The sequence below is a fragment of the Rhododendron vialii genome, chromosome 11a, assembly GCF_030253575.1.
Source record: "Rhododendron vialii isolate Sample 1 chromosome 11a, ASM3025357v1".
NCBI classification, from domain to species: domain Eukaryota; kingdom Viridiplantae; phylum Streptophyta; class Magnoliopsida; order Ericales; family Ericaceae; genus Rhododendron; species Rhododendron vialii.
The window spans coordinates 37746689-37760810 of NC_080567.1; the positions used below are offsets into that span (position 1 = coordinate 37746689).

Here is a 14122-nt window from a genome sequence, read left to right on the forward strand (position 1 = left end):
CATGGAATTTTTATGAGAATTTTGTATATGTACATAATAAAAATTTCATGTATTTATGTACATAATAATAATGGAGTAAAATTTTATTTGTACCTTTAGACCCACGTGAGGGCATAAATATATGGTATAATTGGTTTGTTAAGGCTCGTGAATAAGCTTGAGTTCGACTCAAAGCTAGGCAAGCTCGGCTCGTCGAATTTTCTTTGAGTTCAGCTCGAGTTCAAGTTCACTTAAAAACTTAATGAACGAAATTGAAAATTCTAATATTCAGCTCGATTTAGCTCTTTTACTGCCCTACTCAAAGTCTTGCAAGTGACATTGAATTGTTCAATAAATATATAATTCCTTGGTCCATTGTTACATTCAAACACAGGAAATACAATACAAACAGTTGGAAGGGCAACCAGAAAATTCAGCCAGAAAGAAAGAGTGAGTCTACTGACTATGAATAATAAGTCAAAAGCAACAGAACTCATCAAATAGTATCTTTCAATCCAATTCTACAACAATGAAGTTTAACTACAAAAAGAATGCACATACACCGATCGCAACCATATTGAACATGTAACACAAAGCAGGCAAGTCACATGCGGAGAGACCCAAAAATAGGTGGATACAAACATTTGTTGAAATTCATCAACACAATGCAGCCACCTTGCTAGCAAGAACACGTTCCCGTCTTTCAATATACCCAAATGGAAACCAACCGGCTTTCCCCTTGCATTCGCCTTCGGCCCAGCCATTGTTTGACACCTGTCAAAACCGTGGAACATGAATAGCTGGAGCACTACAATCAGTTACAAATTCATAAGCGCTCAGAAGGAAAATATTAGCAGCAATTTTTTGCTTCAAAAGCAGTAGCAAATCGAGAAGAAAACAATGTACTGCAAAAACATTGTGCAAGTATTGAACCATCAAAAGACCTGGTTAAAGCTGAACAGAATAACAAAGGAAAGATGACTACCACCACAGCCACGGGAGAATAATACATTTCACACCCTCTGGCATTTATATACCCGTCACTCGAAGTTTAAAAGGGAGTGAACAGGTAACTTAGACAAGAGGAATTTTCCTACACTTGGAACATTGATAAAACTTTGTGAGAACTTGATAAGTACCCAGACCAACTGTCCCAGCTGCATAAATCTGGTTACACAAAACAATGTGATGAAATCACTGGCAACAAAGTAAATGAGTGGACAATTTTAAACTACTATAACCTGTTATGCATATTATAATCTATACGACAGTAGATAAATACAACTGGCTATTATGCTATTCCAGGATAAACTCCTCGCCACACATTTGTCTCAATTCCTCGAGCTACTGAATTAAAAAGACATGAGTAAGCTAAGCATGAAGCAGAATAGCAGGAATTCAAATAGGTGCTGGAAAATAAGGATGCACTAATTTTAGAACTATGTGAAGAGAAATATATCACAGGGTCAATTCATGCACTGCAAACCTTTCGAACAACAATATAATCACCAATTGACAAATTAAGCTCCACATCGGATTCAGCTTGATATGAGTACATGACCTGCAACAAAGTGAAAGAATGGAATATACAATGAATGGAGCCCTTCAAACAGAAGCGACAAATACTGCAGCGCTTCCTCAGAATCTCAGACAATCATTAAGTCAAAACAATTCTGGTTTATCTACACTTACCTCTCCCAAAAAGTAACCCATGCTGTCAGTTGATCCATTTGGTGTTGGAGAAGGAAAAACACCATTAACTTCCCCGTATGATGGCGGCGAGGGCATGCTGTCCATACTTGGACTACGAGGTGCTTCAATTCTTTGCCGCTCTGATATCATCTGCCAAATAACAACAATAGGGACTTCTCTCAGATTCTCAAGCGGAAAAAGATGAAGTTCTAATAAAATGTGTACACTAGATGAGTGGTAAAACATAAAGTTTCAATAAAATGGGTGGACTAGATGAATGGTAAAGGATTTAAAAGGAAGGGGTCTAGTGGGTTTGAAAGATCATAGTAACTGCATACCTCGCCTTCAAGCTGATCAAGTATCTGAAGAACTCTCTGATGATAAGTTCGTTCTGATTCAACCTTGAAAACAATCGGGGGAGAATCCAACAAAGGTAAGTTTCCAAATCTGATTCCATACACATAGAGACTGCTACATGCACAAAAACTTTGGCTAAACAAGAGGGCAGATTGCATTACCATGGCTATAAGCCGCTGTAGAGTCAATCTCTGTTGTTGAGATTCAACAGCAGACATTGCTGCAGCAGCTTCTTTACCTAACATTCCCATGTTTGATTGCAGGTCTTGTAGTTTTGTTTCAGAAGCTTCAAGTTTCAAAGCCACGTCAGGGTTCCCTGTTTCTCTGAATTTTGCTTGACGTCTGGAAACTTCAATAGCCTATCTAGGTTCAGGAGAAACAAAATCACCAGATTGTAAGAGGAAACGTAGATGACATGTAGCAATTCCAATATAATCTAGACAACAAATTTGCATGTAAGAACCACCAAACCAATTGATGTTGAAGCACATCACCGTAAGGAACTGTATGAAGAAAATACAGTGTACCCCAACAACGTAGTAAAATGCCATAAATGAAATACCTGAGATTCAGCCTCTTGTCGAACCCTATCATAACGTTGAACAAGATGACGAGCATCTTCTAGTGGTGCCCCTATTACCATTGCTCGCAATGGTTCTGCGACCTAATTAAAGAGGAATCAGAAGCATGAGAAGACTTAACTAAAGGCCAATAAATGAAATTGTCCCAAAAGCCATTCTAATATATAATACTTCTACTTGAGCTACTTCAAATAAGCTAGTAGACAACCAATGCCAAAACAGTATGAAACGTTGGTTTTTTTATGGAATCTCCCCCATGAAATTGGAAAATCATCGTTAAACTATCCTACACAAATCAAATGCTACTTGGAATTTTAGACAAGCCAAATAGGCAGCAACTCAAGCTTGACTTAATTGTTTTACATTGTGCCCAACTTATGCCCCATTAAAATTTCAATATTAAGCCATCCTTAAAATAGATAGATTGTGCGTTCCTTCCAAGTCGTTTGGTAAGGTGGAAGGAAGCAAGAAAGGAATAGGAGGAGGAATGGAAAAGTCTTCCATAGGAATAGTTTGTGGGTGCCTCTCACTTTGTTTGGGTGAAACCGCACAAGAATATAAGGAATACATTCAAAATTAATCTTGAATCATTACCCTATTTTGTATGATAGTACCATCAGAAAGCAAAAGGAAAATAGATAACTTCACCTTCAAAAGAGAAAGGTACATGGGTGTCATCCCTTGACACCTTTTCAATGAACTTATTACTTATCAAAAAAAATTCAAAAGGGAAAGGGAGCTTATATACTTCCCTATCTTGGCTTGCAACATCAGAATCAGCCAAAGCAATGCTGTTGATAATACTGGATTATGGAAACCACTGGGGACATAGTTGATGAGGAAAAATGCCAATCTATCCATAAGGAATAATAAAGTGGACAGAACCTAAGTTTGTTCCAAAAATGTAAGATCTTTCTCAACTAAGTGCCATTTGGAATGGAGGCATATCAATTGTTTCGATGAGCCCACAAAATTAAAACAAGAGAAATATTGCAAAAATAAAGTCATATTTGCAAATTGTGAGAAAGACATATTTTGCTGTACTATTCATGGTGCCTAATTTCTACAGTACCTTGAAATCTGGTGGAAATAAGGAAAAATCAACAAACCTGAGTGCCAAGGGATTTTAATAGATTTCCATGTTCTTTCTCCATTTGAGCACGAGCTCGTCCAAAACTTGATGCAGCTTTTGATAATGTACTACCACTGGTGCATGTATTCTCTGTGCCATATTTCCTGCTATCTTCTGACAACTTAGTTCCTGGAAACACGTAGTAAATCACAAGAATACAAACGTCAACTCCTTGGCTGGCATGAAACAATATACCAATACAATACATCAAAGCTTCACCAACACACCTATCTCAACTTGTTTGGACCCAGTAACAATGTAACCTTCCACTCCCCGAACAATATCTCTTTGAAAATGCTGAAAACATGAGAAAACATCTTCAGGAACAAACAAAAGATTTCCACTGTTAGGTGAGACTCTGAGAATCCATCCAAATGCAAGCACGCACAGACACCCACCCACAGAGAGAGAGAGAGAGAGAGAGAGAGAGAGAGAGAGAGAGAGAGAGAGAGAGAGAGAGAGAGAGTCTCAATAACCTTGGCAGCCCTCGTAGAGATGTAAAGTTTCTCTAGTTTCTGATGGTGCTGGAGCTCTGCCTCGTCAGGAACAACGTTATCTGAACCATATCCTCCAGCCCCAAACTGCTTAAAGACAGCCTAAATAACTCCAGGAAATCAACATTCATGCTATGAATTGGGTGGGATGGAACATAGGGAAGAACCCCAACGTCCATTGCATACTATTATTTCTTGGTTAACTATTCCTACGCACTAGATATCATCATACTCCTTAAGTCAAGTAATAACAACCAATTGCTTTAGGTTGCCATGGAGGATGTAAAAAGATGTTCCTCCCTTCTTACAAATGCTCTATCAGATGTCATTGGTAAGTATGAAGTACGAACCAGATATTATGATATGACACACAAATCTAAACATACAGGCAATGCAACCCCTACAACCATGACATATAGGATATTATCACGATAGAGTGATTTGTCGACAGCATTAAGCAACCTAAAACAGCTCTGACTACTCATTAGTTTGATTACATTTGTCTATTCAATTTTTTTCCAGAGAAAGAGGTCAGTGTCTGAAAAAAATGATTTTGCACGCTACAGCATCAAACTGAAATTTGTGACAGAAGTCACAGAACCAACTACAATGGCATTCATCATATATAGATATACAGAGTTTAAATTTATTTTCCAGTTTTCAAATCACCTAACTGATAACACTACCCCACCGGACTCCAACAATGTCAATCCAAGTAGTCCATATTTTCCCTTATACACCAGGTAAAACAAAAAACTTGGCTCAACAAAGATTTCATAACCACGCTAACTCTGTATTATCCATCATTAGACTTGCTAGCATCATCTATAGGATTCATTAGACATTCTAGTTAGTTTGAATGGCCATACTCTATAGGATTCGAATTCAGAATCCATCGCTTAAGGTAAAAGTCATTGAGATAAATGGAAAACTTCGTCATAGTTCAAGCCATGTTTATTTCAGGATTTCTAAAATGACTTTGTAACCACCGACGATGTTCATATAATGCTTAAACAGTTATAATTTCTGTACATATTTCACGGATACCAATACACATTCACGGATGATCCATGCACTTTTTCACAGACAGCAATATACTTTCTAGACATTACGATGGTGATTATCATTTTCCTTCCCAAAATCTATCCAAATGGAAACTTTTACAGACCTTTCAGATACCTGTTGTTTTGTTAAATGACTACATTCAAGACAGTAGCTTCTAGATTGAAATGCCATAAAATTGAATGGGACCTCTGTGGTTATGTGGTCTCACTACAGATTTAAACCAGCCAAAGGATAGCAAAGTCTTCTTAATTGTTCAAATAGCCTACAACATCCAAGACATGTACTAGGAGATTTCTCAAGCTAATAGACCATATTTAAGCTGAGGTATCACAAAGACTTTAATCAATAAGGTCTCAAATCTCATTAAATGCCTAATATGGAAACCTTGATCTCCACAAAGAGAAGCATAGATCCACTGCAAGTCACTCCATCAACTAACATGGGCCCACTCTACAGTTTGCCCTCTGCCCAGCCTAGCAGTCCCGGATTATCTGGCAATATCTTTTGTCAAATCTCACCACCACAACATATATCTTACAAAGAAACCATAACCAACGATAACATGCCGAACCGGTTCTTAAACTTTATCAACAATAGTTGTCGATGTCTTTATTGTACAATGTATCCACTCCCAGCACATGAAATCCCCATCGGATAAGTACGACGAATTCTATTTTGATAAGTACTCAGAAGTTAAAATCATTAAATCTAATACTGTGGCAATCAAAATTCTATAGACTTACCTGAAATTCCAAATTCAACTGAATTACATTGACCATTTGACACAATTCTGAATCTTGCAACTATTAGGGAATAGCATGAAATCTAACCCTATCAAACCGAAAAGAATCAACTCATACGAGATCAAAACTATAAAAATGATTTCTTTGATTCAACTCATCCACCCCTAAGCAACGGATATAACACCATGAATCGACAGGGGAAATTTTTTTTCAGAATTCACGACTAAGACTTTCCAACGGATCTACAAAGACAAGAACTTACATGGATCAAATTAGGGTTTTATAGTGGATATAAAAGCTTTCATAAAATTTAGATAAATGTAGAGAGAGAAAGAGGGAGAGGACCTGCTGTTGGCGGGCGACCTGTTCCCTTAGCTTGGTGGCTTGTTTCCTGATTGCTTCCATTCACGAACAGAAGGTTCTTGAGAGAGAGAGAGAGAGAGAGAGAGAGAGAGAGAGAGAGATTTGTTGGGATGGATTTGATTGATCAGGGGACTTCGGGGAGATCGTCGGAGATTTGTCCCGCCGAATAAACAAACTCGATGGAAATGCTCTGTCAGACAATTTCGAACTTGTTTTTTTATTCGTGTAATTAAACTTGAAAATACGCGTAGAACATTTGAGACAAATCAATAATTAGGAAAGTTCATTTTTGCACTACTCTTTTTGTCTTCCATATTTCTTTTAGTACAATATTTTTTATTTATTTAATGTATGTGCTTATGTAAGGTGATTTTTTTATTACAAGCGGCAGGAGAACACAAATATAAAAACTACAGCCACATTGACAAATAAGTCCGCAATCGCTATCTGCTCGTCCCAACTAATATTCTCATTGAAAGGATAAATACTACCAACAAATACAATTAATAGTTTTTCAACGGTGAGAGTTCAAACTATTGATCTTTTGGTGAGATGTAGGAGATAGCCCCAAGTCACATAACTCGAGCACAAGTATGGTGTGGCCGTGTGAGAATTGAGTGCAGAAGTGTAAAGTATTTTGAAGAATTACGTGATTAAGATCTAGCCAATTGAGCTGACTCGTATGAACATTGAATGTAGAAAAACAAATTGCGTCAACAAGAAAATGCTATGTTACTCTCATTCTGGATAATTGTTAAGGGTAGTATTTTTCACACTCGTTTTTTTTTTGTTCTTATTCGTGTGAATTTACTTTATTACCCTTTTATAAGTTCACTTATCCACACATGAAGGGGTAATGTAGTAAATTCACACAAAAACAAAACAAAAAGGGAGCTTAGATAGTAAAAAAAAAAAGAGTGTTAAAATCAGTTTCCATCATTAATTCCAATTCAAACATATTTCTTTTAGTACAATATTTTTTATTTATTTAATGTATGTGCTTATGTAAGGTGATTTTTTTTTACTACAAGCGGCAGGAGAACACAAATATAAAAATTATAGCCACATTGACAAATAAGTCCGCAATCGCTATCTGCTCGTCCCAACTAATATTCTCATTGAAAGGATAAATACTACCAACAAATACAATTAATAGTTTTTCAACAGCGAGAGTTCAAACTATTGATCTTTTGGTGAGATGTAGGAGATAGCCCCAAGTCACATAACTCGAGCACAAGTATGGTGTGACCGTGTGAGAATTGAGTGCAGAAGTGTAAAGTATTTTGAAGAATTACGTGATTAAGATCTAGCCAATTGAGCTGACTCGTATGAACATTGAATGTAAAAAAACAAATTGCATCAACAAGAAAATGCTATGTTACTCTCATTCTGGATAATTGTTAAGGGTAGTGTTTTTCACACTCGTTTTTTTTTTGTTCTTATTCGTGTGAATTTACTTTATTACCCTTTTATAAGTTCACTTATCCACACATGAAGGGGTAATGTAGTAAATTCACACAAAAACAAAACAAAAAGGGAGCTTAGATAGTAAAAAAAAGAGAGTGTTAAAATCAGTTTCCATCATTAATTCCAATTCAAACATATTTCTTTTAGTACAATATTTTTTATTTATTTAATGTATGTGCTTATGTAAGGTGATTTTTTTTATTACAAGCGGCAGGAGAACACAAATATAAAAACTACAGCCACATTGACAAATAAGTCCGCAATCGCTATCTGCTCGTCCCAACTAATATTCTCATTAAAAGGATAAATACTACCAACAAATACAATTAATAGTTTTTCAACGGCGAGAGTTCAAACTATTGATCTTTTGGTGAGATGTAGGAGATAGCCCCAAGTCACATAACTCGAGCACAAGTATGATGTGACCGTGTGAGAATTGAGTGCAGAAGTGTAAAGTATTTTGAAGAATTACGTGATTAAAATCTAGCCAATTGAGCTGACTTGTATGAACATTGAATGTAAAAAAACAAATTGCGTCAACAAGAAAATGCTATGTTACTCTCATTCTGGATAATTGTTAAGGGTAGTGTTTTTCACACTCGTTTTTTTTTTGTTCTTATTCGTGTGAATTTACTTTATTACCCTTTTATAAGTTCACTTATCCACACATGAAGGGGTAATGTAGTAAATTCACACAAAAACAAAACAAAAAAGGAGCTTAGATAGTAAAAAAAAAGAGTGTTAAAATCAGTTTCCATCATTAATTCCAATTCAAACCAACTTACCAAATAAGCTACTACAATAATTAAAGAATGAATGCTCCGTTTCTCATATAAATAAATAACAAAATTGAGTATGTATATGCTTCCTTGATTGGTTCTCATCTGGCGAGTTCGCCGGTCTTGCTTTCCAGGGGGTGTCTGTGTCAAAGTCTAAATAGTTTTGACTCATTCTTGTATTTTTTGATGAAATCTGTATTGCCTTCGGGCATTGTTATGAAATGAATTGACTGTGTTTCAAAAAAAAAAAAAACTCCTTAAACTAAACAATTCACAGTGCAATTCCACATACAATGTAACAGATAAAATGTCAATTTGTGAATCCACCAAACATCATTTTGTAAGGTATTAGTATTAAAATAGTAAAATTAGTACATTAAGAGAAAAGCTGAACTCCTTACCTTCGTTTTTCAAGTACCCGATGCCAGCCCAATGGCCAAAGGCCTCTCGGCGGTACTATTCATTTTACATGGAATATAACGCTAATTGTTTGGCTGAGTTATGATGATGAGTTTTTCAATCATAAGCAGCAAAATAAAGAGAGTCATTCTCATCTAACATTCCGATGATCCAAATATATCCGGACTAGTAATTGTCCGTGTCTTCGATACTTTCTAAAAGTAGTTTACATGAAGTATCAAATTTCAATTTTCCGAAATTTTGTGTGTGGATACAATGGTTCTTTTTTAGAAGAAAACTATGGTACATAAGGTATACTGTATGTCTAAATTATGTCAATTTGTGATTTTCATTATACCGATTTTTGGTTTTTTAATGCATATTTATGATGCTAGTTACGACTTGTACTTTAAAATTTACCTGTTGAACAAGTCATTAGTATATTACGTACCCATAATTTAAAAATATTGTTATTAACCATAAATATTCGTACCAGAATCCATAATACCTGTACCCCAACCAAATATATGCGTACAATATCAAAAATTAAATAATGCTATCAAAAAATGTTATAACAACACCATAAATTGGCATTATCTTATCACAATGAGTCGTATCAAAAATTCTTTGACTTGTATGATATTTCGTAACAAAATAAAAATATGTTGTACCAGAATCAATAATTGTTATATCCAAGCCAAAAATATTTGTAAAATACCAAATTTTTTATAAAATAACCACAATTGTTATGACAACACCTAAAATTGTCATTTTCTTACCACAATATATCGTATCAAATGAAAACATATGTTAATACCACAAATTATATAACAAACCACAATTGTTATGACAATACCATAAATTTACGTTTTCTTACCACAACATGTCGTACCACAGGAAATCGATTAAAATATTCGGTAATAAGATCAAAATTTGTCGTACCACAATCAATAACAATTATACCCAAACAAAATGTATGTTTAAAAAATCACAAATTCAGTAACAATATAATACATTGTCGTTATCTTAGCACAATGTGTTGTACGAAATTTAAGCTAAAATTATTTTTAATTTCCGCCATATTATTTTTTAAAATTTTAAAATTTCTGCCATATTATCTTAATTTTCAATTCCATCCATATTATTTTTTTGAAAATTTAATTTTTCCCTATGCAATACCTCAAAAATTTAAACTAAAAATGAAATTCTCGCTCAAAATTTTCATCCAAGAAATTCACCAAAAAGTAAGTACTATACCCAAATTTTTTAATACAATTGCAATTTCCTCTCAAAATATTTCTCGAAATCAAATTCTCTCTCTAAAAAATTTAATACAAAAAATCAAAATCCCTCCAATTTTCCGTGGATGAATGAGAGTTCACTAAAAAAATTAATTATCCAACTGTCTCAAGACAAGGATTTGGGTTCGAACTTTTCAGGTGAAATGGGTTGAGTATGACTGTCAAAAGTATGACCAATTTTAGCTTAAGTTTTATTTTTTAATTTTTTGTTAGAATGATCGATCTAAACTATTAGGATATCAAATCTTACGATATTCAACATTGTTATTAAAATCAAAGATTATCGAATATTGACAAGTACGTATCAGAAGACATTATTATTTAATAATGTCATGTTGATCAAATTGGACTAAAAAATTGATCATATCGAACAGTCTAACTTTATTGGTTTATTAAATTAGTTTTAAATTATTTTATTGTTTTCATAATTTTAAATTTAATAGTTTAGAAAGTAAAAAAAATTATTCCTAAAACCCCCAAATTGATATTGGACTACATTTGAAAGCCCATTAAAAATAGAAGAGAGAGAAACTCAACAATAGAGTAAGTGATGACCGGTTAGACATGTTGCCCTTTTTTTTAATTAAAACATTGTACGGTTAAGATTAGATTATCTCAATCCAAGAGAATATAAAGAGGGTGCGTACGGTACACACTTATTAAGGGGTGTGTACCATAGGTCTACCCTTCTTTTTAACGCCATTTTATTGAGGTGAGTCCCAGATATACGTATGATCCCACCTCATGCGAGAGGAGCATTACAAATTACTTTTGGCCTCAACAAATTGCACTTAGCCGCGTCGAATTCTCTTGGCCGCATTGAATTGCACTTAGCCGCATTGAATTGCATTTGGCCACATGAAATTACTTTATGGTCTCGCAATTCTTTGCGGTGAAGAGTAATTAGTAGAGGCTAAGTGCAATTCGATGCAGCCAAGAGCAATTCAATGCGGCCAAGTGCAATTCAATGCGGCCAAAAGCAATTTGATGCGGCCAAGTGCAATTCAATGCGGCCAAGTGCAACCGATGCGGCCAAGAGTAATTTGATGCGGCCAAGTGCAATTCGATGCGGTCAAGAGTAATTCGATGCGGCCAAGTACAATTCGATGCGGCCAAGATTATGAAACATTAATTTTAGTTTTTCTTTCATCCTTCTTCCAAATATTCATTATTTCCAAATATATTGCTGGCTCTACTACCTGTAAATCTCAGCTATAGAAAAAATATGTACAAATCTGATGGTCCAAAATATAAAGAATTCAAAAACCATTGCTCCATATTATATATAGATTACCTTTGATTTTCCTTTGGAAATAAGGAAACATCAAAATAAGATTAGGAAACACCAATTTTAGATTTTCTTTCACCTTCCTTCCAAATTTTCATTCTTTCCAAATTAAAAGGTAATAAATTGGAAAGGAAAGTGTGTATATTATCACAACAGGTCAAAGTATAACTTAAGGAAACATTCTTTTAATCAAACGGCTACGATCTTAGCTTGAAGGCGATCAACGGCTGTAGAGGTGCTCATGTTTGTATTTTTAGGCAAAAACAGTTCTATTTTATATTTATTTCTTTAGTATATATGATCCTTATTATGGAGCTAGCTATTTGGCTGGTCATACACGTGTTGTGGTTTGAATTGTACGTTGGGCTTCATGCAATCCCTTGTTTTTTTCGAACAAGAAGGCAATTTCATTTCAAAGTTCGGAGGCTTACAAAAATTCCATCACAAGAAGAATGAACTAAAACTTTAAGAAAGAAGAAGAAGAAGAAGAGGAGGAGGATGAAATTAAACAAATTTTCCTTGTGCTACTTTCAAATGAAAGCAACGGGACACTGAATTCATGTATTGACTGCACCTGTGGATCATGCTTTGTGATGAAACTTGCTCTCCCCCCCCCACCAACTCCCAAGGAATGCTATGTACTGTTATTCACTTATTCCATCATTTGTTTGGCTGGCAGTGGGATTGTGGTTGCCCTCCATTTTCCTAGGAATAGGAGGATTGTACAATTATTTGAATGACCATTAGGTCATTTCCAATCCAAGGTCCCCCAAACCACCACAATTATTCCTTAGTGCATGCAATTGGATCTGTGGGTTTTGTGATTTTCTGCTGGTACCCGAGGAAAGGAAGGTTCCAGGAAACCCACCTAAATAATAATACTCCAGTATTTGACATGTTTAATTTGATCTCTGGCTTAATTTCCAATAAAAGAGTGGGGAAAATTTCACCACCCTGAAGGTTTTTCCATCCACTGCACATATTGGTCATCCACAATGGTATAATAAAAAATAAATAACTAAAAGTTGACATATCAGCTTTTAATTATTCATTTAAGAGGTTGCTATGCTTAACAATGTCGAGATCTACAATGGTTACTTCCAGTCTATAACCAAAATAAGGGATCCACTACAATTTCACACACACACACACACACACACACATTACGTTATTCATTTCCTTCCATTACGTTTTTTTTGGGCAAAAATATATTGAAAATATGGTGTTCTTCCTAGTGTTCTCTATCAAAACAACACCGAAACTTTGTTTTTCCTTCCTATTCCTATAGCTTATTTAACCAAACTAATATCACAAATCCACCACTCTCTTAATCTTTTAAAAAAAATTAGATGTGTTCCTGAATTTGGAAAAGAATATAAGGTTCCTCATGTACTCAGTCATAGGGGAGGAACGAAAAAGGAATAAAATAGAAACGGGAAAGAAGAATGAAATACTTTAATCCGGCAATGATGAGTTGAATTGTAGATGATCGAAAGATATAAGCTTTACTTTTGGGGGGAAAGAAAGAGAAATAGTTTGTGGGTGAAAAACGAAGAAGATATAGAGCAGGCGAAGAAGAGAAGAAGAAAATACTAGTTGAAACACGTGTGTATACAAATTTTGGAACCAGTTAACTTATGTGGTGTGAGGTTCACAAATTTTGATTATTGAAAAATGTTGTTAGTTTTGGTTATTCAAAGCCCAAAATTTGATTATTTCTAAGAATATTGCTAAGGCTCCGTTCCAGAAATGGAATAAGAACTTATTTTTTGTTCAATAATAAGGCTTGTTCCAGCAAGATAAGAAGGAGGTGCTTATTTTTGAAGAATTCATATAGGTACCAATAGGCGCCGGGGAGGGAAATTGTACCGACGGCCGCGCCGGGCCGTCTCCGGCCACCGGAAGGCCAATCTGAGCCGTCCAAAAATTCTAAAAAAAAAATTGAGGGGGCCTACGCGGGAATCAACGGCATCCGAGGTGTGTAGGGTGCTTGATCCAAGCACCCCTTTTCTGTGTATATATTAGGCCCCCTCGGTTTTTTTTTTATAGAATTTTTGGACAGCTCGGATAGGCCGTCCGGTGGCCGGAGACGGCCCGGCGCGGCCGTCGGTACGATTTCCCTCCGCCGGCGCCCATTATCATAGCAACAGTCTTATTTTTTGTATAAGGCAACTTCAAGCTCAAAAATCATGTGTTTACGCAAATAATTTTCCTATCACTATGGATCTTGTTTGATAGATCTCATTGAGATCTTCAATACGGTGCAAAAAAAAATGAATTTTTTTTTCATTTACATTATTTTTGAGTTTGAAAATGTGAAAGGAACTTTTTATTTGGGTTTTGTGGAATGACCCTTCTTATTTTTGAATGAGAAATGGCAAAATAAGTACTTATTTTTTAAGAAGGTTTCCGGAACGGAGCCTAAGTTTGATTATACAATTGTGAGCCATCTCTTGCACCAACATTGTTAACTTTAACAACA

General features: G+C 35.3%; 1 protein-coding gene across 2 annotated transcripts; it reads right to left on the reverse strand.

Moving 5' to 3' along the window:
* Window positions 1-313: 313 nt before the first annotated feature.
* LOC131307993 (SH3 domain-containing protein 2-like) lies at window positions 314-6792 on the reverse strand. 2 transcript variants are annotated; one of them, XM_058334769.1, is made up of 10 exons: window positions 6389-6792; window positions 4218-4337; window positions 3969-4038; window positions 3719-3870; window positions 2591-2692; window positions 2190-2387; window positions 2010-2072; window positions 1672-1821; window positions 1466-1540; window positions 314-753 (listed from the first exon to the last, which is right to left on the reverse strand). In XM_058334769.1, exons 1-10 carry the CDS (start codon window positions 6446-6448, stop codon window positions 637-639), a joined length of 1107 nt encoding a protein of 368 aa, XP_058190752.1. In that variant the 5' UTR covers window positions 6449-6792; the 3' UTR covers window positions 314-636. The 2 variants fall into 2 exon arrangements, with proteins under 2 accessions (XP_058190752.1, XP_058190753.1); XM_058334770.1 differs by lacking the exon at window positions 1466-1540 and having other exon boundaries at window positions 6389-6690.
* Between the last annotated feature and the right edge of the window lie 7330 nt (window positions 6793-14122).